Source organism: Chrysemys picta, chromosome 10, assembly GCF_011386835.1.
Source record: "Chrysemys picta bellii isolate R12L10 chromosome 10, ASM1138683v2, whole genome shotgun sequence".
NCBI lineage: Eukaryota > Metazoa > Chordata > Testudines > Emydidae > Chrysemys > Chrysemys picta.
The window spans coordinates 20,139,232-20,166,744 of record NC_088800.1 but is presented as its reverse complement, the minus strand read 5'-3'; the positions used below and the strand labels follow the sequence as shown (position 1 = coordinate 20,166,744).

At 37.3% G+C, this 27,513-nt stretch overlaps 1 protein-coding gene across 3 annotated transcripts in view; it reads right to left on the bottom strand.

The window, feature by feature from the left end:
- Nucleotides 1–524: 524 nt before the first annotated feature.
- The window catches only part of COPS2 (COP9 signalosome subunit 2), a 45,636-nt gene continuing 18,647 nt past the window's right edge, over nt 525–27,513 (bottom strand). The window contains exons 2-13 of one of the 3 annotated variants that reach the window (XM_005304008.4): nt 22,494–22,607; nt 20,163–20,240; nt 15,949–16,074; nt 14,392–14,502; nt 14,190–14,267; nt 13,088–13,262; nt 12,168–12,346; nt 11,994–12,046; nt 8,906–9,003; nt 6,386–6,468; nt 4,087–4,145; nt 525–3,157 (exon numbers count right to left, since the gene is read on the bottom strand). In XM_005304008.4, the coding sequence (XP_005304065.1) occupies nt 3,013–3,157; nt 4,087–4,145; nt 6,386–6,468; nt 8,906–9,003; nt 11,994–12,046; nt 12,168–12,346; nt 13,088–13,262; nt 14,190–14,267; nt 14,392–14,502; nt 15,949–16,074; nt 20,163–20,240; nt 22,494–22,607 (1,299 nt within the window). In that variant the 3' untranslated portion in view covers nt 525–3,012. The remainder of the gene's footprint in view (nt 3,158–4,086; nt 4,146–6,385; nt 6,469–8,905; nt 9,004–11,993; nt 12,047–12,167; nt 12,347–13,087; nt 13,263–14,189; nt 14,268–14,391; nt 14,503–15,948; nt 16,075–20,162; nt 20,241–22,493; nt 22,608–27,513) is intronic. The other 2 variants (XM_005304009.4, XM_065558164.1) reach the window with 2 other exon arrangements.

Below are 27,513 nucleotides of genomic sequence, written 5' to 3'. Positions count from 1 at the left end.
CAGCCCCATGTTATTTACAAGAATTAATTTTTGTTTCATATACTTTCCCTTGCATTTTATACAAATCACACTGGACACTATAGAACAAGAGTTGTTCTTTGCATGCTATGTAACTAATCTTTCAAATGGTTTTAGATAAAATGTATTGAAATGACAGAAGGGTGGTCAAGTGGACAGGGCACTGGACTGGGACACAATTGCTGGGCACAGCCATATGCTTGCTATGTCATCTTGAGCAAATCTTTAATCTACCCTGTCTCTCAGTTCTCCACCTGTAAAATGGGGGTAATACTGTCCTATCTTGCAGGGATGTTGTGAAAGTAAAATCCATTAACAATTGTGAGGTGCTCAGACAATATGGTGATAAAGGCCATATGAGGACCTACCCTAACCTGTGAGACTAGCTTTCTGCAAAAATTAATTGTTTTAAATTAAGTCTTAATTTGCTAGCAGCCCACATACAAACCCAACCATTTGAACTCAAACCTGTGTTTTGGCTTTACTATAAATGATAAGCCATGTAATTGATTTGTGTAATTTTTAATGGGGAAAAAATTTCATTTGAACAGACAAGATGTAATCTGAAACACCAACTACAGGATTTCAAATGACAAAAAGTTAAGTAAAAAGGCACAGCTGTGATGTATTTAAAGTGATTTGGAAAACTTCTCCTTGGTACACTGAGTACTATTAGAATTTCTTTATGAAATCTATACTTACGTCTCATTTACTTTAGATAGTTATTTGACTTAGTGCAGCTGTGCTTACCTGATAGGAATGAGGGAGAATATAGCAAATCATTTTTTTCCTAATCCTTTGCAGTCTCCTGTCTGAATGCTCTATCTGCTCAGGTTAGGCACAGAGTACTATTTTTACCAATCTTCTAAAGTCTTCTAAAATCTTCTAAAAAACAGGCAACTGTAAGAGCCATATCATTTTTTGTTCTGTTGAAGAGCACAATTAGCTTTTCAATCTCTAGATAATATCGATGCTTTGCTTAATACATTTTTTGTATGTAATTCAGGCATCTGTTAAAGGTAACAAAGAGTATTCATATCAATAGAGAGAAAAGAACATATAAGAATGCACCTTTAATTTCTTACTCCCCAGACTAGGGATTTAATTTTGATTTCCTTCAGTTTACCTACATTTGACAATCTCAATGTAATACTTAGCATTAGCTTATTGTTTCAATAAGACTCTGGATAGAGAATTGCATTCCAGAATATCTGATAAAATACTATATTATACACACAAAAATAAACTTTTTTCCTATAGCCTTTAAAACTTCCAGCAGTTCAGCAAGAGGCCTTATTACTCAAGTCCGTGAGGTTAAATTTTAGATAGTACAGTTTCAGATCTTTTTCTTTCAACTCTGTCATTCACAAGCTGTCCTACAACATTTGATTTACTAGCTGGTATCTCACTCCCCTGCCTCTCCTCTCACAGAAAGTGACACAGCATTTGCTATTTGTTACTCTCCTTTGTGTTTGAAGATAGTTTAAATTGTTTCACTTTTATTCTTAAATGTCTTCAGGTTTTTATTGCTTTAAGAATATATTCATCCTGTGAGAAGCGTGCCTGGCATTGCCCCTTTGTATAATTTAAACCATGCATCTGTCTTGAATGGAGTGAGTGGAAGTGTGGACAAAGTAACCACACAGGAAGGTTTCCACATCCCTTCCCTGTGGGCTGCTGGACGGGTTCTGTACTGGCATTAAACAGGCTGCCACAGAGAGAGCCGTTGCAGTGGACTCATTGGAGGACACTACAGATCCATAGTTAAATAGATCCAGTGGCCCAGAACTCCTGAAGGGGAGAAGTTTGCTATGCTCTGTCAGGGCTTGAATAGTGGCTGTGAAGGGACTGCACGGACTCCATCTCTCTTATCACTGCACAAAGCCCTATTCTATACCCATACTGCAGAAATCTCAGTATCACTCCCAAATGTTGGTATTCTACTTACATAATGTATTATAGTTAAATTCAGAACCAAGTCAGAACATAAATCTAGTTTAACAAGGCACAAACTTAAAGTCAGCTATGGTGGTCTGAATCCCCGCCCAAGCCATTTCCTACCAAACATTTATTTGAAATACCGAGATCAAAATGAGGACCTGATACTCAGAAATGCAGACCCCCTACCACCATTGACTACCACTGGAATTGCAAGATCCCTGTACCTCTCAAAATAAAACCTTGAAATCAGCAAGACTGCTAGATATCAGTTCTTAAATCTCTATAATATCTGTACATAAATATGATAAGAAATAAACCAAAAGCATGCACCAAGGTTAAGATTTAATCTCCAAAACGTTCTCAGTATCTGAGGTGAAGAATACTCACTTACCTACTTTTCTAAAAAACAAAAGGTAATGAAAACACATCAAGAAACAAACTGTACAATTTCTGAACTGCACTGTTTATTTTGCTGCTTGAAACCTAAGTGACAGTATGCCACTATAATTACGGGGTTTCCTCTAAACCTTTACTACGCTGCAGGTACAGAAATATACGGACACATTTTTGGAGAATTGACATTTTGAAAAATGCAGCAAATATTTCAATTAATACATGAGAAAAGGAAGTGTTCAAAAGGGTATGCATTTCAAGTTATTGCAGGTTATTTCTGTGAGAGAATTTCTGCAGGTAAAACATGTTTAAATTTAACCAACAGTAACGTGTCAGTGTATTTAAAATCATGACAAAAAAATCTTCTCTCTGGTCATTAGTTGCCCTTGACAAATTACTATCATGTTGTATGTTTAGGGCGAGATGTCAATACAGCATAAATCCCGTGGCATTTTGGTTTTCTTCTGGAGATTAAAGCTGTTTTTCTTGGGATAAATGCAGCAGCAAAACACAAACCAGCTGATCAAAAAAGCACTTCTGCCATAACTCCAATAATTTCAGGGCACATCAACCGACAGTAGTTTTGCCATTCCCAGTTCTTTTAAGGTTTACATCACTGCACTGTTGCCTTAAGTACGTTTTGTAAAAGCTTGTTTTCTGTTAAGCCAGCTTGCTGACTACAGCCTGGTTGAGAGAATTTAGTTGGTTGGTCCATTTATCTAATGCAGTATATCGTGCACCACCCCTCTTCTGATGATCCAGTTCAAGGAGCTGGTTGACTTGATCAATTCGGCCATGAATAGTGCTAGAAAGATACAAAAAACTTTAATTAGATACATCTGTAATGCACATTAAAAATCTGAAACAACAGTGATTCACTCAAAACACACACTCAACTAATGCAAAACAGACATTAGGATTTATTTAAGAGCTTGACTGGCCTAGGAATTTAACATCTGCACAATGTATTGCCCGGTGGGAAATTATTATGATGAGAGGTTAAACTGCAGACCCACTTCCCCTGCCAAACACTTACAGATAGAGACACTAGGACTAATGTGCATGCAGTGCATTTGGCTCAGAGGTGCTTGTAGGAATTTAAGGTCACCTGATATATAAACAGCACTTTAGAGAACACCTGATCTTTGTTTTACAGTGAATTCACTGACTCCAATAAGGTTTCTCAAATATAGGAATTAAAGAAAGATTTTTTTTTAAATTCAGAAACAGGGAAACATTTCTTCTCTTTTTAACAGTAAAACTTCTTATAACTCAGCAAACTAAAAGAATAAATCAATACAAAAAAATTCTCCAGTTGTTTTATAAACTATGGCTGAGATATGCAAATTAGCTAGGAGGTTTAGACACCATTCCCTTATAATTAAAAGGCTTTGAAAATCTCAGCCTTTACATATTTATAGATCTAAACACCAGTTGGTAATATATAACTTACATAATTTGGCACAGTGATTCAATTATATGCCATTATAAAATGCAAAAGTAATGTAAAATCATACCATTCAAACTACTTAAAACTCTTCTGAATTCACATCTTCTAATGTGACTCACGTTACTAACCCAGACAGCTCTAAAGGACTTGGCTTACACATTATCTTATATAATTGTAGACTCAAATGGCATTTTCAGGGGAAACACACACACACTATTTGCTGTTTTTTCTACACTACACTTTTAAGATATTAAATAAATCAGAAATAGGAGGAAAGTACATACTTATCCAATATGCACTGCACAAGCAAGCTCTCCACGTCAGCTACATCTATGTTTAATTCCTAAGACAGAAAACTCTTGTTATGTTGCCATCGTACTATTTTGCAACCAACATTTAATCTTTTTTATTTTAATTTTCACATGTAAGTACTGAGTTCAGTTTCTTAATGTTAGACTATAGTACCAAGTCAATAAATAATAATCAGAGAGAATAGGAAAAGAACAACCAAGATATACACTGTCAACAAGAAAAAGATCAGCAGCATCTCAGAAGAGCTCAAGATGCCACCCCTAAATTTCAGTGAGCAGCTCCCGCAGAGAACTCTTTCATAGACTGCAGTCATAAAGGAACAGATCAGAAGATTATAGGAGATCTAATACAATGGTGGCCAAACATACTCACCCTCCGAGCCTCATATGGCAATCTTCAGAAGTTCGAGAGCTGGGGCGCACCTGCCAAGGCTCAGGGCTTCATCGCCACTCCTGCTGAAGCCCCGAGCCTTGGCAGGCACACCCTACGAGGCTGAAACCCTGAGACCCTCCACTGGGCAGAAGCTGAGGCAATACTTGGGGGGAGTCATGTGCTCCCCCCCCCCAGATTTTTGCTAGGGTTTGCTGTCCCTGCACTGGGCCCCCTCGCTGCGCGGCAGCTGCTGGAGTCGGCAAGCTGGGAGCCGCGGCTGTGGGGAGAGGCAGCGGCAAACACCTGGAAGCTGCAGTGTGGGGCCGCTGAGGGTAAGGGGGGGGGCATGCCTGAGGAGGCGTGACTCAAGTGTTGAGGGGGAACGAACCTTTAAATTTGTATCCCCCCCATTTTCAGATGGCACCAGTTGTCTTTGGCAGAAGCCCCTAGCCCCACCACACCACTGCAGGGTAGAAGCTCTGAGCTCCGCCCCCTCCCCGCCCCAGTCTGATAGGCAGAGAATGCGGGATGGGGGAGGGAGGGGGGCTACAAGCCACACTTTAACTGTAAAAGAGCCGCATACAGCTTGTGAGCCACAGTTTGGCCAGCCCTAGTCTAACAGTTGGAATGGAAGGGGCATGCATTCATAGGCGCTGACTCCGTGGGTGCTCTGGGGCTGGAACACCCACAGAAAAAAAATAGTGGGTGCAGCTGTTTGGAGGTGCCGCCAAACAGCTGACTGGTGGCTGGGGGAGAGGCTTGGGGGGGGGCAGAGAGCAGCGAGCAGGCAGGGATCTGGGGGAGGGTGGAGAGCCAGGGCGGGGCCTGGAAAAGGAGGCAGAGCAGGGGCAGGAAGAGGGTAGGGCCTCGGGGGAGGGATGGAATGGGGGGTCTCAGGGTAGAGTGGTGGTGGAGCACCCCGGGGAAAAGAAAAGAACTCAGCGCCTCTGCATGTGCTCACTAGCAGTGCTTCAGAAGGCCAAATATGTAAGAAGTGGCGAAGCTCCTGGCCTATCTTGTGCTGCAAATCTGATGAATTCTGTGCAAATGTAGGGTGACCAGATGTCCCGATTTTATAGGGACAGTCCCGATATTTGAGGCTTTTTCTTATATAGAAGCCTATTATCCCCCACACCCGTCCCGATTTTTCACACTTGCTGTCTGGTCACCCTAGTGCAAATGGTATCTTTAAAAAAAAAATTTAAATAATTACTTACAGTAATCTGTGTAAAGACAATTTTATCAACCTTAGATTTTGTGCTTATATTATAAAACCTATGCTTAACTCTTCCTTAGTACCTCATACATTTTAGCATGCCATCAATTTAATCAAACATTAACTAAGGTCATAAAGGTACATTTCCCTCTCACAATTGATGGAAATTTACTTCAATTTTATTATGTAGGCGGTCAGACTAGATAATCATAATAGTCCCTTCTGGCTTTTTAATTTATGAATTTGTTATTCCACCTCTTGTCAGACTTACAACTCTGACATCACTGACTTTTAATGATATCTGCTAGACAAGAAGGGTTTAAAACAGCTGAAATTTCATCAGAGTTTGTGCATGCTAGTTCATATTTATTATAGTTGCCTAAGAGGAATTATGCACTTTCAAGTATTTTTTACACTTTCCTCTAAGCAAGTGCATCTCTATGCTGCAAAATTGGCAGCTAAACATCTTAAACATTTACCATCGCATTAATAAGAATTATTCAGATTACATGTAAATGTACAGTTCCACACTGCAAAACTGTCAGCATTCTATTAACTGCATTTTGGGGGCCATGTTATATTTTCAGATGTTCCATTTAGGGAAGTGCTGTATTTGTTTGACAGCTATGCTGATTCATAATTGTCGTTAATTTAAGCAAATACAAATCTCCTCTGATAAGTACCTTAGAAATAAAAGGAATATGTATTCTTGTATAAGGCTTAATTAATTTTATAAGCACTTGTGTTCTGATGTTTCGCAAAAGCTCTGTAAGAGAAGAAAAACAAATAAGTAACTATTGTAAGAACAATGGTTACATATTCAAATGAGCAAGTGTGCAATATAATTCCATATTTATATCTAATAGGTCTTTTCCATCTCTTAACTGCTATGATCCTATGTGGTAATAAAGTACTCCAACATTTTAAAAATAAGCCAACTTTCTTCACTGGTTGTTTCACAATATGTAGCTCAGCCTGGGTATTAGCAGGAGTACTGGATAATGTTGAAACTTGTTTAAGCTTGAAAATACATTTTTCAAAATAGTTTGTAACTATTTTAAAATTATTCTAAGAAAATGGATAAATGGTACACAATATTGCACAGTATCTTTACCATCTCAGCTTACTATAGAAATACCTGTCTTTCACCAAAATGTGAAAAGTTTAAGGCACTAACCCTGCAAATATGCATATGCTTGATTTTAAGCACAGGAGTAACCCCATTGAAGTCTGTTTGCAGAATCAGAGTTTAATAACCTAACAAGACAAGAAGTTGAGGCAGAGTTGCAATGTAAAGAGTCTGTGCAGCAGCTAAGAATGTTTTTCACTTTCTTATTAGATAAACTGCAAGCTTAATAAATTAAAAATATGCATGCATGAACTGTTAATAAAAATGTATGAAAGTTCACAAAAGAAGTTTGCTATTCACTAATATTTTTTAAGCCTGTTCGATTTTCCTTCACTCAGCCAGCTGACTGTTTTACTGCTGTTCGTATGCTTATCAAATCTCTCACATGAAAACCCAAACTTAACACTATATAGGAATATACTACAATACTTTTTATTTTAATTAGTGACAATTAATGTCATAATGGGCCAGACCCTCCAATGCAGTGTAGTCACATTTCACTGCACTATTAATCACATTTGGCTAAAAAGCTGTATTAATTGGTCCAGGAAGGATCACCTCCATCTAAGGATGATCCTTCACTGATAAAGAGCTGATAGAGGTTTGAACCCCACATACTCTCCCTGCTTCTGGTGTAGCAATGAAAATGGAGTATGGCTTGAGAAAAAAGGGGGGGGTGGCTGATGGGCCCCTATACTATGCACTCAAAATACAACACAGGGTGGATGACTTTTACAGAGCACCACTAGGGAGCACAAAGATTGAGTTTTAAGATACCATCACATTCTGCATATTTTGGCTGCATCATAGGATCTGACCCAATAACTTCCATGCAATTATATATCTTTTACGAATAACAGTTTTAGTCATATTCAGATTGCCCTCATGAGCTGTTAAGCACACATGCTTTTCCTCAATAGGAGCCGCATCCAAAGCTGACTGAAGTCAGCTGTAATTTTTCCATTACTTCAAATAGATGAGGCTCTAGGTTTGCTGCTGTTTTTATTCATAAATCTGGTTGCAAGTGTGATCCTTTTACCAAAAGCAACTATTGTTTTGGTAATTTTCAGAGTTATATAGCAAAGCATCTCATTAACCCTGACTTCCAAGGATAGAGTTTTTAAACACTAACTGTATTGTTCACAGCAATAACATCTTATAAGGAACAATTATTTTTTTTATCATTCTCCCAATGCAGAAGAAATATATCTTAATAAGTAAGGGAAAAAACAGAATTACAACTAGGACAGACTGACAGTATCCTGAATGATGTTCACTGAATGAAGCTAAACTTTGAATTAAGTTTAACATCTTTGGGGTCCACTGTATTAAAAATGCAATTGTTTGTGTTCCTGTGGAACTGAATGTATCTATCTTCTATAGGAGACTGACTAATGCAACCTCTGGATGGCATTAGGAACTTCAAAGGACTTTTTGGACCAATACCTGTGAAGTGGATGCAAATGACTCACTTTGAATCCTCCTTTTTCAAGGTACCCTCAAGGTAGGAAAGCCCACGGTCAACATGCTCCTAGAAACTCCAGGTCAAAGACCCCTGAACTGTATAAACGGTGGACTAAACATCTTATGAGTGTTCTAGTTCAGAGTTTAAGCTATAATGAATTGTAACCACAAACTGAATCCCCTTAGGTGGGGGGAGAAGGAGATGAAGGATGATTCCTGCCAGAATCAATGTTAGATTCTAGTAAGCTTATTAGCATGGGTGTAGGTTCTTTATTGTTTTTAATATGCTTTCTCTGTATTGCTTTTTATGGTAATAAAAAAATAGGTGTGCACACAAAGAACTGTGTGGTACTGTAGCAATTACACCTGTTAACCATGTCTGAAGAGAAAGCAAGCACGTGCCTTTGGGCAACTTGCCCGTGCTGGGAAGAACATAGTGAAGGCAGGGAACCGTGCACCCTGGAAATACCCTGGTCTGCAGGGAGAGAGACACGGGTCTCCATCCAGAAAGGCAAAAACTAGGAAGCTGGAAGCCTGAAGCTGGTGCCCACTCAGGGGAAACACAGGTGCAGTTGCCCTGAACTGTGACAACAACTTCCTGTACCCATACCTTCAATGTGCTCCCTTATGAAGGGATCGTCCATGATGTTGCTGTGATTTGTTTTCAGAATCTTCTCAAATTCAGTGATGTCATTATTCTGATAGGCACTTCAACGAGAGAGGAGAGTGAATTACAGTTTTGTCAAGTAAAAAAAGTCTCAGATCAGGATAAGATTTCCAGTTTACACATACTAAAAAGTATATTAAATATTGGTAGCAAAGAATTACAGTCACAATCTTTCTGATAGTTAGAAATTGAGGATGCTTAAGATAAAAGGGTGTTGAAAACATGCATCTTAAGATAACACTGTAGCTCCTTCATTTCTTCTACTGCATATTTTGTTAGTATTCACAGAAGTTTAATATGAATGTTCTGCCCTTTTGCAACTATAAATTGGTCTTGAACTATTTGTATTTTAAAAAGTTATCCTATTAAAAACACTAAAAATATAGTCACTCAAAGTTACTCAATTGTTTTGTTATGTTAATATGGATGTGTCCTGATGCACCTTAATGGAACCTCATGTGTTTAAATGCAAAGAGGCATCAGCAATGTATTGTCCAGTATATGCATTCAATTGCTGTTAATTATGTTTGTGAATGTGTGTGTTTTAGTAATGACTTTCTCCTTCATAGTGTGGATATTCTTTCTGACTGAACCTACAGCAAAGTAATCTTTGTGCTTATACACATCAAACTCTATGACAAAATAATTATGATGCTATAACCTCAGCATTAGACTTCATTGTGGATCAACTCTGAGGAGACGTTAAGCAGTGCAGAAGCAAAATGTTTGTAGTAGTTGATAAACCTGATATGAAACATCTCATAATTAAATGGCATTTAAATTACGTATAAAATTTCAAAGGGTACCCCACAAAGTTGTTTTACAATGTACAAAATGTGCAAGTTCCCCAGAAAATCTAAATGCAAATTTAGTTTCTAATTATAGTAGAAATTAAGAATAGCATTGTAACTTTAACAAAATTGATGTTATCTGCTGCAGCTTTGTAATTTGTGCTATATTTTTTACGTGCTTTCATATTTTTGAGAGAAAAATATACTCAGATGTAAAGATAAAGAATATAAATTAGGTAGTATGACTGAAAGCAGGCTTGCTAAAGCCCAGGGGAGTTCCTTCTGTCTCAAATTTACATGAAAGCATGAAGCTAAAGTAGAAAGGACGTATATGGAATTGAAATTCTCTGAAGTAATCCCTCCACAGATTGCCAAATCCTTTATTTATCATTAGGTCAATAATGCATATGCCTCTTTGACTTCAGAAAGAGTGTTGTTGTTTTTGAGCAGTTGATAGCAAACAGTAGCTGTAGCTGAACAATGTTTGGCCCACAGTGTTAACTATATATTTCAATATTTGGACAGAGGAATTCCCCATCTTTTGACTGCAAAAGAGAACTGAACACAGATTGCTTCTTATTTATCAAGAGAGAAGCTGCTTATAGTGGACAGGACCTGATTGGTTTCACAGCAAAGCATGAAAGAACTGTCGCAATACAATCTACATAAGTTGATGGTCTTGATTCCTAGGGCCTAAACACTGCTGATCACATTCTCTGTAAAAAGCCATGTAGTACTTTGGATCTTCTTCATATGCTTAGGGACACACATGCCCGCAGGATTTGAGACTTGAAAGCTCTATTCCAAAAACCCTGCCATAAAACTCCTTTGGCACACATGCCTTGATGTGCGAAAATACTGCACATCAGTGCCTCCAAATTATCCTACTAATATAACATATCATATCAACTTTCAAGGAAAGCTTAACGGGCCTGATTTTCAGAAGTCCCGGGCATTCCCAGCTGCCAATGGATTTGCAGGTGGTCAGCAACTCTGAAACAATCAGACTCTAAATGACCAAATTTGAATTTCCATAGTCATCACTGGCCATCCTGGAAACTCTGAATGCCTTGAAACTCACTGACAAATGCAGTTGTAAACATTTTTAAGTACCCTCTATTCCAGGACTAGTAATATCTTAGCTTCTATTATCATGCAGTATACTGAACTTCTACCAAAAAAAAAAAAGAGCACTCATGTTATTTCCTAAAGAGAAAAAACCCATGTGAATGTTCTTTTTAATATTATGGTGAACTATAAGAGAGAAGGATCAGCTCATGGAAAGAAAAGAATAAAATTTGCAGCCTTTATATACAATAAATACAATTAAATATAATCATAATAATTATAAAGATAATTCTTGCTTCTGAATACAACGTTCAATCAAATTTTCACTAGATAATCACAGTAAATAAGCTGATAGTTGGAGACAATTTAGCCATAAAATCAGCAAACAAATGTGATCTCTCCGATGTTCAAACCTCAAAGAACATCTTTTTAGTCAGTTCCCCAGTCTTACAAATAAAATCTCATGATTCAGAATTAGGATATTTGGAAGACACTTGCCTTTATGGAAAAACACTAACATTAATGACACCAGATAGGAATTCAGCCCGATATACTGTTTTAGATGTAAAACAAAAAAGTATATGTTCTTAGTGTGGTCTTTTTAAACTGGTACTGTAGAGAATTTTATATAGATCAGTGATACTCAGACCTCAGTGGTTCAGGAGCCAAGTTAGCAATCAGCATTACCCAACAGAGCCACAGTAGTGTGAATTCATTGTTTCATTTACTATTAGTACTATATATTCATATTTAAACAGCACATCAGGGGAAATATTTAGTTTTATATATTATACATATACATACACACAAACTCTCACACCAAAATAACTGACCAAATATTATTATTTTATCAACAATAATTGGTTAATAACATAGTGAAAGCATCCTGATTAAATCACACAGTGTTTTAATATCATGTGATGCAAAGCGCTGCGGGAGACACATTAAAGAGTCACTTGCGGCTCGTGAGCCTCAGTCTGAGTATTACTGATATAGATCACACTAAACAGAGAGCTTCTGAACAACAGAAACATTGAAAATCCAAAACCGAAATGCTGGTTTGATACCTATGAAAAAGTCTGTTTGTATTATTTTCAACAAAACAAAACAGTACAAAAATATCTGTTTCATGGTTAGTAACTTTGCCCTTCAGGAAAAATAAAATATCTTACCTTACTAAATTTGTCATTGCTAGAATCTCTGGATCATTTTTGTATGGTTTAGCCTACACAGAACAGAAACCATAATAAGTACATTTAGGTAGCAAAAAAAGCTATTTATGCCAATTTCCCTATTAAACGGGAAAAGCAGCAGCTAAGCCGACTTGTGCACATTTATAAGCATACCTCCTGAGAGTCAAATGGATTTATTCCGGACTTCATCAGCATGTTTGCTAGGACCAAATATTTTAAGCAAGTGGTTCTTCTAGGACTCCCTGATTCATCATAATTCTTGAATGCTTCAAAAAAGTCAGTGTGTGCCTTTTCAAATTCTCCTTCCCTTAAGTGCATTTTGCCTCCACATTCTGAAAAGAAAACAATGATGAAAGAAGCTGTGTGCTTGCAGCCATTTATCAGAACGATTCTACTAAATGTACCATGCTATGTCTAAACTGATTCCTGAATATATTTTCAGGGTTTTTTTTTTAATTCATTAAAATTGCTGAGAAAAAGCATTAGCACATCAATATAAGGCAGCTGCTTCTTTTTTGGTTTTCCAATTCAAATATTATTAAAAATAACCACTCCTAAGATCACTCCATGACTAGAAAGAAAAGTGTATCTTTGCAACCTTTTTGTTAAAAAGTTGCAATTAATACATTTACTCAGTTGGAATTTATCCCAGACAAACTTCAAAGAGAATACATAGCAACATTATCTATTTATGGGAGCTATCCAACATATTTTTAGAAAAACTATTTAGAAAGTCAAATGAGAAATATTATTTCCCTTTTACTGCTCTAATTGGCAGGTTTCCTGTCAGCAGAGGAGACAAGTGATAGCCATATCCTGGTGAAAGGTGCTTTCAGACATGGTACATGCCCTCACTACAATTCATTCAACCATTACTGGCCATTAAATAGGTACTTCCGGTGAATCCTAATGCTTTTTTATTTGCCAATGCAATTCAACGAGATCAGATATTTGGAACGTTTTCTGTAATGTATTTTCAGTTGAAACAACATAAAAAAGTAAGACATTTTTTAATTTAAGTGACACTGGTCTGAACAAAGGAATTTTAAAGTAGTAATATAAAAACAACTTGCCTCTGATGACCCCCATGATCAGTGGATGAGGAATGGCAGACTTGATGTGCAATGACTGTTCATATAGTGCTTTAAGTTTTTTGTTATTTTTCTGTGCTGTATACATTTGAATTTCCAATGCATAGATTTCCAATAGCTGGGTGCCCTTTTTTAAATCATCTTCTCCATCATCAGTCTAGGAAAGAGTGATAATGAATACTGTGAATCTTGAAATAATGCTGAGGTCACCATTCTAGTAATATAAAAGTGTGTTACTAAATATTTTCAGAAATCTCCTGCCAAAAATAAGGAAGTTTCCAAATACCATATTTTTAATACAACCAGTGAAATTAAAACATTATGTTCAAGGACCAAGTTCTGAAGTTTTTCACTTGGGTAAAAATACTGACTTTACTATGAATTTTGCTTGAGTAAGGATTTCAAGAGTTGACCTTCTGTACATTTCATATCTTAAGAATTTCTTTCAGTATACAAAAGATAAAGCCACATAACCACTGCAATAGAGCAGTGATGTATTCATGACCATACTATTGCTAATAATGGGCCAGATTCCCAGGTGTACATCATCTTTGTTCAGCATAAAGATGGAGAGGATAGGCAAAGCTGGAAGCTGATTTGGCCAATGCACGTGGCTTAATATATTTTTTCCCACAATGAAGTAAAGGCCATAGTTTTCTCCTATGGTTAAGCTTCATTTAGAATTTTTGCTTCTCTGTTGGTTTAAATACAGTTTTTCCCCCCAAATAGTTTGTATTAATTTTAATAATACATTAGAAGGAATAATAATTCACAAATGCTTCTCATTCCTGCACCCAAGTGAAATGTAATGATAATGCAGTTACTGTCTGCTGGTTATGAAAATTCATCTTTTTACCAGAAATTAACTATTCTATCATTTTTATTTCAAGTTACAAAACAGATAAGGAATTAAAACAAGCATTAGATTTAATTTCTATTTACAAAGTATAATGATATGCCATTCTCATAGCCTGAAAACTGGATGTGAAATTAGTACTAAATACAAAGTTACAGTGAATGATTTTACATGTAGTTTTGGGGTAGTAAAGTTTTTTTTTTTTTTAAAATATCTACTCTACTGTACCTGGCATGACTGATGCAACTGGCGCAAAATCTTCTGTAATTTTCCATATTCTTCTCGTTCTAAATATAATTTGCCAAGCTGTGATTAAAGAATTAAAGCCATTAGGACAATTAGGATTTTGGAATTTATAAAATTTAGACTTGCAATTTAAGGAAGTTATAGCAAGCAAAAAATAAAACTAAATGTTATTTATATATTTTACCTTTGTGTTTGTCTTAAACCACAATCTATCATTCTTAGCATCTTTCAGAGCTTCAAGTGTTGTTTCATAAAATTCCTGAAGCAAATCCATCTGGCATAAAAAATCAGAATTCTATAATTGTAAACAGCAAATTTGTACCTGTTAATATAGTCAGTTTGAAAAAACTAAAAGCGCATGTTTGAACTTCAACACAAATAAGATACAGAAATCTGCATCTTATTGAACTATTACTTATAAATAGCAGAAATTGCAACTAAAATGACAAAACTTAAGCATAATAAATAATCAACAGTATTATCATAAAATAGAAGATTTCACTGAAGTTTGGAACTGACAAAAGCATTTAGAAGCACCTGGATGTAAGCTTTTAATTCAAAATAAGTTGCACAAGGTTTTAAAATCTGCAATTTATCATATTAGTGAAGAACCAAAGCTACTTATCCATCTTAAGCAGATAATAAAATCATTGTTATGTAAGTATCTAAGAAAAATACTAACAGAAAGCTAGCATTACTGTTACTGGAAACTGAAAAAAGAGAGACCAACAAGGGTAAAAGGATAGGAGGGGAAGTGGTCAATAAAAGATATTTTCTCCCTCCTATCCAAATACTGCATGAAAGAAGAAGAAAAAATGTCTGACTGTTCTGCTCAGAGCAGACCAGAAGATGTTCCTGTATGGAAACAAACGGTAACACCCAAAACTGCATAGTGCTTAATAGCATTTTCTTAAAAATTAGATAATCTAGAAAGTTGAGAGAGAAACTTTCTATACACTTAATGGCCAGATTATCTACTGGGTGCAGTTGGGAAGGGGCCCAGTGGCTTTTAGGTTGCAGGTATGAGTCCCTGATTCTCTCCATTCCTAGCTCCTGGCACAACTTAGAGCAGATACTCTAAACTGCCAACTAGGTATGCTCCTAAGGCTACCCATCCTTGGAACTGCCAGAATACATCACACTTCAGTCACTTCACCTGTCCCTCCCCATGTGTTGCAGGAGGGGAGGAAGGCCTAGAAGTCAACTCTGTGTGCTGGCAATTCTCCACATGCTGGGTATCCCCAGCTAGGAGCTTAGGGGAGCTTTCTTCTTTCTTTATGCTGCTCCAGTAGCACAAAGAGAGCAGAGCTTGGCCATGGATCTGGTACTATGTACCTAGTCTGCTCACTTTACTAGTCTGAAAGATAGGCACATTTCTTACCGTATCTAAATGCAAAATTAATGAGTATACAGAGTTATTTTAATTACAAATTACATATGAGAACCTATTGATGGTGGTACCACTTCGCTGAAAAACAAGTCACTTGTGACATTTAGCTGTATAGAAATCCCAGGTAAGAAATACTAAGTAGTTTCTAGACTGTTTTAATCTTGTGTAGATGACAAAGTTAAAGACAAGTTATTTTTAACACACGATCAATAAATTGTGGGGAACAATATTTAGCATACTGTAACAAATGTAATATTATAATTTTTCTCCAATTATACCAAGAATCAGGTTTTCAAAAGGCAAAAAGTCCATGCAAAAAATGGATAGGTGGAACAGGAATGGTAATCTAACCTGTTTGGAAGTGGAGATATAATCAAGAATAGAATTGATGGATTTTTCAGAGTAATTCCTTGTAACTGCACTCCGTATGTAGGTCAATAGCTGTTTATATCTGTTCATCATTTCAGGAAAGTTAGTCTGTGAGGAAAAACATATATAATTCATAATCATGAAAAATTGTATACTGAACATTGCCATTAGATACAAACATCTGTAAATATGCACAGAAAACCCAAAGACGTTACAGTAGAGAGACTACGCAGTGATGCACGTCTGTGATTGCTTTAAGTTTTCTGTCACCTATTTAGGATGACCACATTGCTCAGAAGTGGCAGAGTCAAAAGTGAGTTAAATGGATCTTCACAGAACAGAAATTTAAACAGAGAAGTCTATTTGAGAATTAGCATGGCCATTTTATTTGGTGTGAAAACATATTTCCTACCAACACATTATAGTGAACAATGTTGTGACATTCTATACCTTGGGGGAGCATCCTGGAACCCCCATATTCCTCATTTTATATAATCGTGATCTTACATATAAAGCATGCCTTGTAAGGTATCGGGGAAAGGTTATGACCTGCTGAAAGTAATTTCTCTATCCATATACATATATCATTAATGCATATGAAGTTATGACAATTGTGTTGTATGGTGGTCACTAAAACTTGCTGTAAGTTGGGGAATCAGCCAGACATTAGCTCCCCAGAGGCAACAGCAAGGAAAGTAGCCAATACCCGGTAGGGTATCAATCAATCCATCAACAACCATTGTCCAGCAAGGGAACTACAATGCAATGACTCACCTGCATGAGGCCACACCAGGGGAATTGCTCAACCTTGCTTGGAGACTCAGCAATGCCCCCAGACATGCCTGGACTTGTGTTTTCCAAGCACGTGGACTGAGGGTATAAAACAGAGAGTGGACACATACTGGGCCCTTCTCCTGCCCCCACCTACGCTGCAAGCAACTAAGACACTGAGAAGACAAGACTCCAACAGAGGAGATTGGCCCAGATTTCAAGGGTGAAATCTGTATACTAAGGACTGCAATATCCAGTGTGGTGAGAAAAACTGCTTAATCTAGTTGTTGCCCTGTCTAAAAGGGTTGAGAGTTTAGACTGCATGATTATATTTTATTTCTTTTGGTAACTAACTCTGACTTTTCGCCCATCACTTAATATCACTTAAAATCTACCTTTTATAGTCAATAAACTTAACTGTTTATCTTTACCAGTGAGTTTGTATGAAGTGTGTGGCAAATCTCAGGTGTTGCAAAGGCTGGTGTACAACCACTTTCCATTGCTGAAGTGGTGAACCAATTAATAAATCTGCACTGCCCATCTTGAGTAATGCAAGACGGTATATTCCTGAGGTACAGTGCTGGGAGCTGGGGGGTTTTGGCTCTGGTGCCATTCTCTGTGTGCTTCATGAGTGGCTCTGGGAGCCTTCATGCAATCTAGCTGGGTGTGTGGGGCTCCACATACTGTTGTGCTGAGTGATCACAGCGCCTAGAGGGGCTTGCTGCTGGTCACTAGCAAGGCATTATGAGAGACAGCCCAGGCTGGAAAGAGTTAAGGGGGCACAGTGGTCCCAATCCCAGGCTGCACCCCAGGGGGATCTCGTCACAGATGTCTCACGTTAGCTACCTGTAATTCATATAGAAAACTGAACTTTATAAGACACTCTAAAAATTCTCTGTTTGCTGAGCTTGATATGTAAAATATAATCAGCCCATTTTATTTTTTAAACAAATTTTCAAAACTACAAGGTGGCACTCTGTATCTCAAAGCATCACCCTGGAAACCCCATATCCACCCCTCTCGTATAATTATATTTCATACAAAGCATGCCATGTAAGATATCATATGAAAGGTCATGGTAAGCTGAAACCAATTGTTCTGCCAAAATATGTATATTGTTAGTGTGCTATTACTGAAATATGTTGTGAGTAGGGCTGTCAAGCGATTAAAAAAAATGAATCACGATTAATCGTACTGTTAAACAATAATAGAATACAATTTATTTAAATATTTGTGGAGGTTTTCTGCATTTTCAAATACCATACATACTCGTCCATTGGCTGGGAATGGTGAACCGTGGCCACAGGAAGCTGAGGGGCTCCATGTCTGCAGACACTCCAAGTAAACAAAACATCCCGACCCGCCAGCAGCTTACCCTGATGGGCCGGGAGCCAAAGTTTTCCAACCCCTGAAATATAGGGTCGGCTTATGAAAGGGTTATACAGTTTTTGCTATTTTTACCTATCCATTGGGGGGGGGGGGGGGGGTCAGCTTATAAACTAACAGGCTAATGAACGAGTATATACGGTATATTGATTTCAATTACAACACCAAATACAAAGTCTACAGTGCTCACTTTATATTTATTTTTTGATTACAAATATTTGCACTGTAAAAATTACAAACAAAATAGTATTTTTCAATTCCCCTAATACAAGTACTGTTGAGCAATCTCTATGATAAAAGATGAACTTACAAATGTAGAATTATGTACAAAAATATAACGTCATTCAAAAATAAAACAATGTAAAACTTTAGAGCCTACAAGTCCATTCAGTCCTACTTCTTGTTCAGCCAGTCACTCAGACAAACAAGTTTGTTTAGGTTTGCAGGAGATAATGCTGCCCGCTTCTTGTTTACGTCACCTGAAAGTGAGAACAGGCGTTCTCATGGCACTATTGTAGCTGGCAAGATATTTACGTGCCAGACGAACTAAAGATTCATATGTCCCTTCATGCTTCAACCACCATTCCAGAGGACGCGCGTCCATGCTGACGACTGGTTCTACTCGATAACAATCCACAGCAGTGCGGATCAAAGCATGTTCATTTTCATCATCTGAGTCAGATGCCACCAGCAGAAGGTTGATTTTCTTTTTTGGTGGTTCGGGTTCTGTAGTTTCCGCATCAGAGTGCTGCTCTTTTAAGACTTCTGAAAGCATGCTCCACACCTCGTCCCGCTCAGATTTTGGAAGGCACTTCAGATTCTTAAGCCTTGGGTTGAGTGCTGTAGCAATCTTTAGAAAACTCACTTTAGTATCTTCTTTGTATTTTGTCAAATCTGCAGTGAAAATGTTCTTAAAATGAACAACATGTACTGGGTCATCATCCGAGACCTATAACATGAAATATATGGCAGAATGCGGGTAAAACAGAGCAGGGAGATATACAATTCTCCCCCAAGGAGTTCAGTCACAAATTTAATTAATGCATTATTTTTTTAATGACCATCATCAGCATGAAAGCATGTCCTCTGGAATGGCGGCCCAAACATGAAGGGGTATATGAATGTTTCACATATCTGGCACGTAAATACCTTGCAATGCTGGCTACAAAAGTGCCATGCGAACGAATGCCTGTTCTCACTTTCAGGTGACATTGTAAATAAGAAGCAGGCAGCATTATCTCCTGTAAATGTAAACAAACTTGTTTGTCTTCGCGATTGGCTGAAGAAGAAGTAGGACTGAGCTGACTTGTAGGCTCTAAAGTTTTACATTGTTTTGTTTTTGAATGCAGTTATGTAACAAACCAACAAAAATCTACATTTGTAAGTTGCACTTTCATGATAAAGAAATTGCACTACAGTACTTGTATGAGGTGAATTGAAAAATACTTTTTTTTGTCATTTTTACAGTACAAATATTTGTAATCAAAAATAACATAAGGTGTTGTAACTGAAATGAATGTAGAAAACATCCAAAAATATTTAATAAATTTCAATTGGTATTCTATTGTTTAACAGTGCGATTAAGACTGCCATTAACCGTGATTCATTTTTTTTTAGTTAATCGCGTGAGTTAAATGAGTTAACTGCAATTTATCTACAGCCCTAGTTGCGAGTTGCCCACTGCTAGTTTTCCAGTGACAAAAAAGGAGGAGATACACTAACAGGAGGGTGTTAAATGACCATTAATCAGCAGGGATAAGGCATTTACAATGCTGCAAGAGGGCTGCACAAGCATCACACAATGGGGGATTGCTCAACTCTGTCACTCAGCATGTTAATCATGACCATATAAGTTCCCTGTGGCAACTATAACGATTGCTTATGTGGACATTATTAGAGAATTATTTTATATGTTTTAGCTTTCTTTCAAATGTAATTTTGGAGATAAAAATAAGGAGAGGACAACAATTTAAAAACTGTGAATCAATTCAATATTAATGCAATTTAGCATTTCCTGAAATGATAGCTGCAACTCCTACCAATTTGAAGTTTATTTTAATCATCTGTTTCAGTGCTTTGAATCCCCATTCTCCTTTTTCACCTTCAAGCTCCAAAACCTGAAATAGAAAAAGAATTCTTCATCAATAACCCGATGCTTATAAAGCTTACATGCAAGGGATTTTTTTTTAAAAAGAGCCAGTGTCTTTTCAAAAAAAATTAAGGAAGGTATATAAAAAGAGGCCTGAAAGTTTTTTCCTGCTTGTTTTCTACCTGATAATCCCTAATTATGTTAGGGGACTTGCTGGGGATCTCAGGCTGTTAATTCACACACCTTAACTGATGGGGCAGGGTGATGGATTTTTATCAAAGACTTAATTACTCCAAAATGTTAGTCACTGAAGTTAAACAGAAATGTAAGAAAATAGAGCTTTTTAAAAAATCTGATTAAAAATCCCTTCCTCTCTCAATTGCACAATATTTCACTCTTGATTTTGTGATGTAATCATTCCATTAGTTCTTCAGTCATCTTAGATTTCAGAGTAGCAGCCGTGTTAGTCTGTATCCGCAAAAAGAACAGGAGTACTTGTGGCACCTTAGAGACTAACAAATTTATTAGAGCATAAGCTTTCGTGGACTACAACCCACTTCTTCGGATGCATATTAGTCATCTTAGAGTCTTCCAGGTTAGACAAGAGCTGAATATTTAGTGTAACAAAAAAGGAGTATCCCCTCTCCTCCCCCCCCCTCCCCCCGCCACACACACCAATTAAAAAAACCCACCAACAAAACAGATCTCTTTAGAGGCTTTCTTTATACACCATAAAGAAGCCCAACAGGCCTAATGTTTTTCCCTTTACTGATCATCTTTAACACACCACTTTCTGGAAATAGCATGCATATATTAAGAATTTATAATTCATGTGAATGACAACTCTTCTACAGGTATTTTGTCAGTTGGCATTTATACACTTGAAACCTTTTACTCAGGATTTACTCAGCCTCCCAACCTTAAGCAAATACTCACCAGCAACCGCACACCATACAACAAAAATACTAACCCAGGAACACTATCCTTGCAACAAAGCCCGATGCCAGCTCTGTCCACATATCTATTCAAGTGACATCATCAAAGGACCTAATCACATCAGCCACACAATTAGGGGCTCGTTCACCTGCACATCTACCAATGTGATATATGCCATCATGTGCCAGCAATGCCCCTCTGCCATGTACATTGGTCAAACTGGACAGTCTCTACGCAAAAGAATAAATGGACACAAATCTGACATCAGGAATCATAACATTCAAAAACCAGTGGGAGAACACTTCAACCTCTCTAATCACTCAGTGACAGACTTGAAGGTGTCAGTTTTGCAACAAAAAAACTTCAAAAACAGACTCCAAAGAGAGACTCCTGAACTCGAATTAATATGCAAATTAGACACAATTAACTTAGGTCTAAACAGAGACTGGGAATGGTTGGGTCATTGCACTAATTGAACAGGAGTACTTGTGGCACCTTAGAGACTAACCAATTTATTAGAGCATAAGCTTTTCCCCCCCCATGTTAAGTTCTCCTCACACCTTCTATGGGTCATCTCGATTATCACTTCAAAGTTTTTTCTTCTGCTGCTACTGATAGCTCATCTCAATTGATTGGCCTCTTACAATTGGTATGCGTACTTCCACCTTTTCATGTTCTCTGTACGTATAAATATCTTCTGTCTGTGTGTTCCACTCTATGCATCTAAAGAAGTGGGCTGTAGCCCATGAAAGCTTATGCTGAAATACATTTGTTAGTCTCTAAGGTGCCACAAGTACTCCTGTTCTGTTTGCGGATACAGACTAACACGGCTGCTACTCTGAAACCTTTACTCAGGATTGTAACCAATGGTAATGCATTATGTAAGAGTAAAGAAAATGGTTTTTCAATTAAGAAAAGACAATTGGATATGGTCTCTACAGCTGACAAACAAGCTAATTGAATAAAAATGTATTTAAAATTAGCAGTTTTACAAGGATTAATTTGCAAGGATTTGCAAAAATTTCAAAATATCAGTTGTGCCACTGAACAATGAATATATTTTCTCAGTATGGTATTTATAAGTTTGTAAACAATGTGGGAGTCAAGAAGTCTGATAAAAACTTATTACCATCGGTACTAGTAAGTTACACTACTACAAAAAGTTTCTCTCAAAATTCCTGGAAACAACCTCATGTGGTAATATCAGTGGGAATTATTAATGCACCTTCAATATCAATACATCAATAACTTGCATCCAAGTAAATATTTTCATAGTAGATCAAATGTAATTGTGGGTTATAGCATCAACATAAACAAATAAAAGGGAGAACATAAAATTAAAAACCTTCTGAAAACTGCTCAATGCCGCTTTGGGATCATCCTCCTTTAATGCTTTGGAATTGTAGTACTGATTTTCCAGATCCACATTTGGCTCAGAGTTACTATCTTCAGAGTATTCCTACAGTTTAGGAAAAAAAGGAAAAACAAAATGTTATCACTGAAAACTGATATTTTCAATACACTTTCACCAAACTTAGATCTCTGAATACACTGAAACATAAAAACAATCTTGGTTGATATGAAACCTGTCATCTCACTAGAGCATCACTAGAATTCAGCCACCTCTGGGCTGAAGGGAATCAACTTATTAGTACACTGATTTGCGGTGGGATGGGGATGGGGGTGGGACAGAGAGGAAGGGAGAGGATGTGGTTAGAAACTCTGGCTAAGGCAAACTGCAATTCTTCTAAAAGGTGCTATAAGATTCTTATTGTCCATGCACAAGACACTGCATGAGTTGCTGTCCACGGAGAGTAGAATGATTCAGCAATGGAAGATACAAGAGATCTACGCAAAGGAAACATTCCCATCCTTTCTACATCATGAAAATTCACACCAACACACGGAGAAAAACATTCGGCGTGATGATGACCCCTGCTGTTTCTTTGCTGAGAAGCAGAAAATAATTGGGAGTGTGCAAGAGTTGCAGAAAGGAGGAAGTGAAGGAGTCCAGATGCCGAACAATTTAATCTAAGGAATCACCCATAATGTGCACTGGCAGACACAGAATTTTCTATTTGCTTACTTTTTACACGCTATTCAGTTTTTACTGATGACAATATGCTAAGCAGTTTTACCTTCAGCTTCTTATGCACTAACACAATGCTCATGACAGTTACAAAATCAAACAAAAAAACGGACTTAAAATATTATGCAAACATTTAATTTTATTTTAAATTTGGAATCCAACCTCTCCCAACACAGAGGTTAAATGCTGAGGATAAACTGCTTGACACTGCCCGTTTAAACCCTAATGACAGTCACCAGTACATTGCAGTGAGATGAACAATTCGTTTTTTAAATCCATTTTATTTTATTTGCAAAAATGTTGGACTTCTCTTCCCACACTGTAACTGCCTCAATCCCTTCCCCCATGTTAATTATTTTGTTCACTACCATGTTACCGGTGTTAATGAAGTCCTTCAAAAGAAAGGAGGAGGGAAACAAGGAAAAAAACAGGCAAAAGACAGAAGCTTAATATTTCTATATTCAGCTCTCTTTCCTAGAAACTCCAACTTTCAATGCCTGCCTTTTTAAAAAAAAAACTGAGACTTCAGAACACTTACAATAAAGTTTTTAAATAGGGAAAGCAGCCACAGGTAAGTTATTAAAACTTACAGCCAGCCCAACTGTTATTAAATGTTTATATATAGCACTGAATAAACCCTTAAATCCAGTTCATTTCTAATAAAAATATTTTTTTCTCCTAATGGGGCCATTGAAATGGATCACAGGGAAGTGTTCGATGTTACCACAGCTAGGTTTGTTTTTCTTCTCACTCAGTGAATTTTATTGCTTTCTGAGTACTATTAGTTTGACAGCACTGGAAAATGAACTGCTCTATTTCTAGATCAAATATAAGGTGTTGCTGTCAACCCAGAAAGCCCTAAATGGCTGGAAGTTCCTGCTTGAGGAACCGCCTCTCTCCTCATGCCATACAGCCACAGTGGAGGCACTTGACCTAGATCCCTCTCAATGCAAAAGAGAAGAACCTCATGGCAGAGCATTCCCTTTGAGAGGCCCTCTGCGCCAGAACAAGCTCCACCTGCCCCAGTCTGTAGTAGTTCTGGTCTTCTGACCTCCACGGCACATTGCAAGATGCATGTATCTGAATAGGCTGCTGCTGAGGATTACATGGGGGAAGGCAATGGAGGGAGGATGTTATGTTTTAAAGGGAGGTAAGTTCTGTTGGCAGTAAACTGCTGCTGAATTTTATTTTTGTAACTAACATCGGGGTGCCTAAAGTTCTGGACAGCCAATCCCTTTTGTTATTGTTAAAAATCCAAATACATATAACCACAGAACAAGTATAGCATGAGTAGCAAATGGCAGGCCAGTGTGTGGTGTGTTCCTCAACCGTGACATACAGGGAACAAACACCACTAAGAGTGGGGACATGTTGGTCTTTGGTATCAACTGTGACAGTGAATTTTGTGATGTGAACACACTGACCAATTTAATCCAAGATGCTCCCTTCACTACATGTAGACCAGCATAATTTCTAGTCCTTACTGACCTGGGTTGGATTTTAATAAGCAACCCAGAACAGAAAGGCTCAGTGTTCTCTTAGCTATTCCTGAGACATCCAGATCTATGATTTGCAATTCATATAGAAATATTATGGCAAATTAAAAAAAATCTACTATTGATAAGGAGAGGAAAGATCAAGTAACCCATTACATATACTGAACAAACTCCTTTACTGACATTAATACATGTTTTCTATTCTATCTAGGTTTTTATACAGCACTCATCACCATAATATCTGAGCAACTTCCAATAGTGCATTAAGCAACTTGACAAGTGTTGCTTGTTCCCAGAAGGAGAAGTATCTTGTTTTGGTAGGGTTTTTAAATTATTATTTTTAATATAAATAAACCTGTTGATATGTGTTTGCTAGAGAAGGCAAGACCAAAGAAATGTGCCTTACATGTGGAGCAAAAAACAGTAAGGGTTGTGATGGTCCTTAGTTCTTGGGAGAGTTAATTCCACAGTCTCCATTCACACCATCCCCAGAAAAAGGTCTGTCTCCCACAGACAAGCTTTAATTTGTTGTGGAAGTTCCATTGTGCCAGAGAGCACATTTACATAGGGACTTCAATTTGGGAAAGAGAAGGAGATGAGAAGGAACTTTTCCCTCATCTAAAAGGTTGGGGTTTTTTTTGGTGAAAATCCTGATATACAATTTTATACCAAGAGGTGAATTCAAAATATTGCAATGTGAATTAACCTAGCTACATCCCGTGCAAGAAAACCTCTGCACAGTATGTTCTCCATGTCTCCTGTTGTCGTCTATGAGAAGGGTGTAAATCAGATCCATTAAGGACCAATAAGACTCGCCCATGGCTTGTATGTGATATAATTCCAAGCAATAAGCATCTCACCATACCCAGGTCCAGTGAGATTATACAGCTACATAAATTGTCACATAATAGTGGTTTTTAAAAATTTCAATAACTGTGCTAGATAATCTAAAATTTAATTTTAAAATAAATAAAGACTTCAGCCCTCGTAACTGTGAAGAAAACCTAAAAATGTGACGCAAATGTTAATTGATGCCAGAATATCTGCCTCAGTTTTTAGACAACTGGAAACAAAAGCTCAGACGTGCAAATAACTAATGTCGATATAAATGTCAACATTAACAAATGATGATTGTGCTTAATTGATCAGCATTGAAATTGTTAATTTTGGATGTATTGGCAAGTGTTGGGGTAAGGCGTAGTGGAACATCCAGCTGTTCTCAAAAGTTGGGTGGGACATGAGAAATTCAAAACCGCCTCCCCAAATTTAAAAATAACGATGAGATTAATTCCCTTCCCAATGCTAAAAGCAAAGCTCTGTTGGATACCAAAACCCGAAACTCCTCTCTCACACCTCCAATCCCCACCGTGCCCTAACAACTTCTACAATTCAGTTACTTAATATAAAATATAAAATTGAACTGCCCCACATTTAAAGTTCACTACATGAAATAAAAAAATATCTAAATAAACTGCACAACAGTGTATTAATTAGACCGGGCAGAGGTTGGGGAACATCAATCCTATATAATTCTGGAGTTCCTGTTGCATAATTTAGGCCTAATGTCCTGCACAGGACAAAAAGCCTTCACTATAGCTTTAAAATCTTTAAAAATGCTCCTATGTGTCTTCTTTCAGCCAACTGACACCTCAAGGAATAACCTATTGTCCTAAGAAAAATACAAATTCCCAATGACTTAAAAGAACTAATCTTAACTCTTTCAGTACAATAAATAAAATCCAAACCAAAGGGAAATGGTGGTCTGAGCACACATATGCTGATGCTCTCAGACCTGCCCACCCATTCTCTCTTGCTGGGGGGGGGGGGCGAGGGGACCATTTTAACATTGTCTAGCAATCAGAAAAATGCATGCAACAATGGAATTTTTTTAAAAAAAGTTTCATGACATTATTTAAAGGTTGTTCAATCAGACATTTGAATTTTCTGAAGTTAGCCAATTAAAAACAGGTTAAGTTGACCATGTTCCTCTGAAAGAAAGTAGTCTAACCCTATTCATCCTGATGAAAATAAAAGCCCTATTTGGGGATTAGTCTGAGTAGGATGTGGTTCTTTCAAACAGCATTAATTTTATAAGTTAAATTACTATCTATTACTACAAACAGCCATTTTAAGAAAAGTTCTTATTAAAGTTAGTGATTAAATTTTCAGAAAATTCATTTCACCTAGTAAACTTGAAAAAGTTAAGCTTCAGCTTCTAAAATTAACAGTGATAGCAAATCTGTGGTGTTTTGGAAGAATGAAGCAGCACATGTATCTAATAAAAATTAAACTTATGCAAAATTTAATTTATATTTTATAAGAACCATGGTTTTACTAATCATTATTTTTTTTTTTTTTTTTTACAAAACTCCCATTTCTTTCCTCACCTAAAAGCCATTGCTGAAGTTACAGCCTTTACAATCTGTAATTTAATAAGATTTTATTTGGACATATGCATAAAAATTATTTGGTACAAAAGCTATTAATTCTGCATTTTGGCTTTATTGTATATTGTTTTACTTAATGTATATAAAACAGACTCACACTTTATAAAACTTTTTAACAAAAAAAGAAAAAGATGTAGAGCAGTGGTTCTCAAACTAGGGCCGCCGCTTGTTCAGGGAAAGCCCCTGGCAGGCCGGGCTGGTTTGTTTACCTGCCACGTCTGCCGTGGTTCGCCGCTCCAGGCCAATGGGGGCTGCAGGAAGGGCGGCCAGAGGAAGCCACGATCAGGACCTGTTGGACACTGGCCGAGCACTCCTGCTCCTCTGCAATTAACC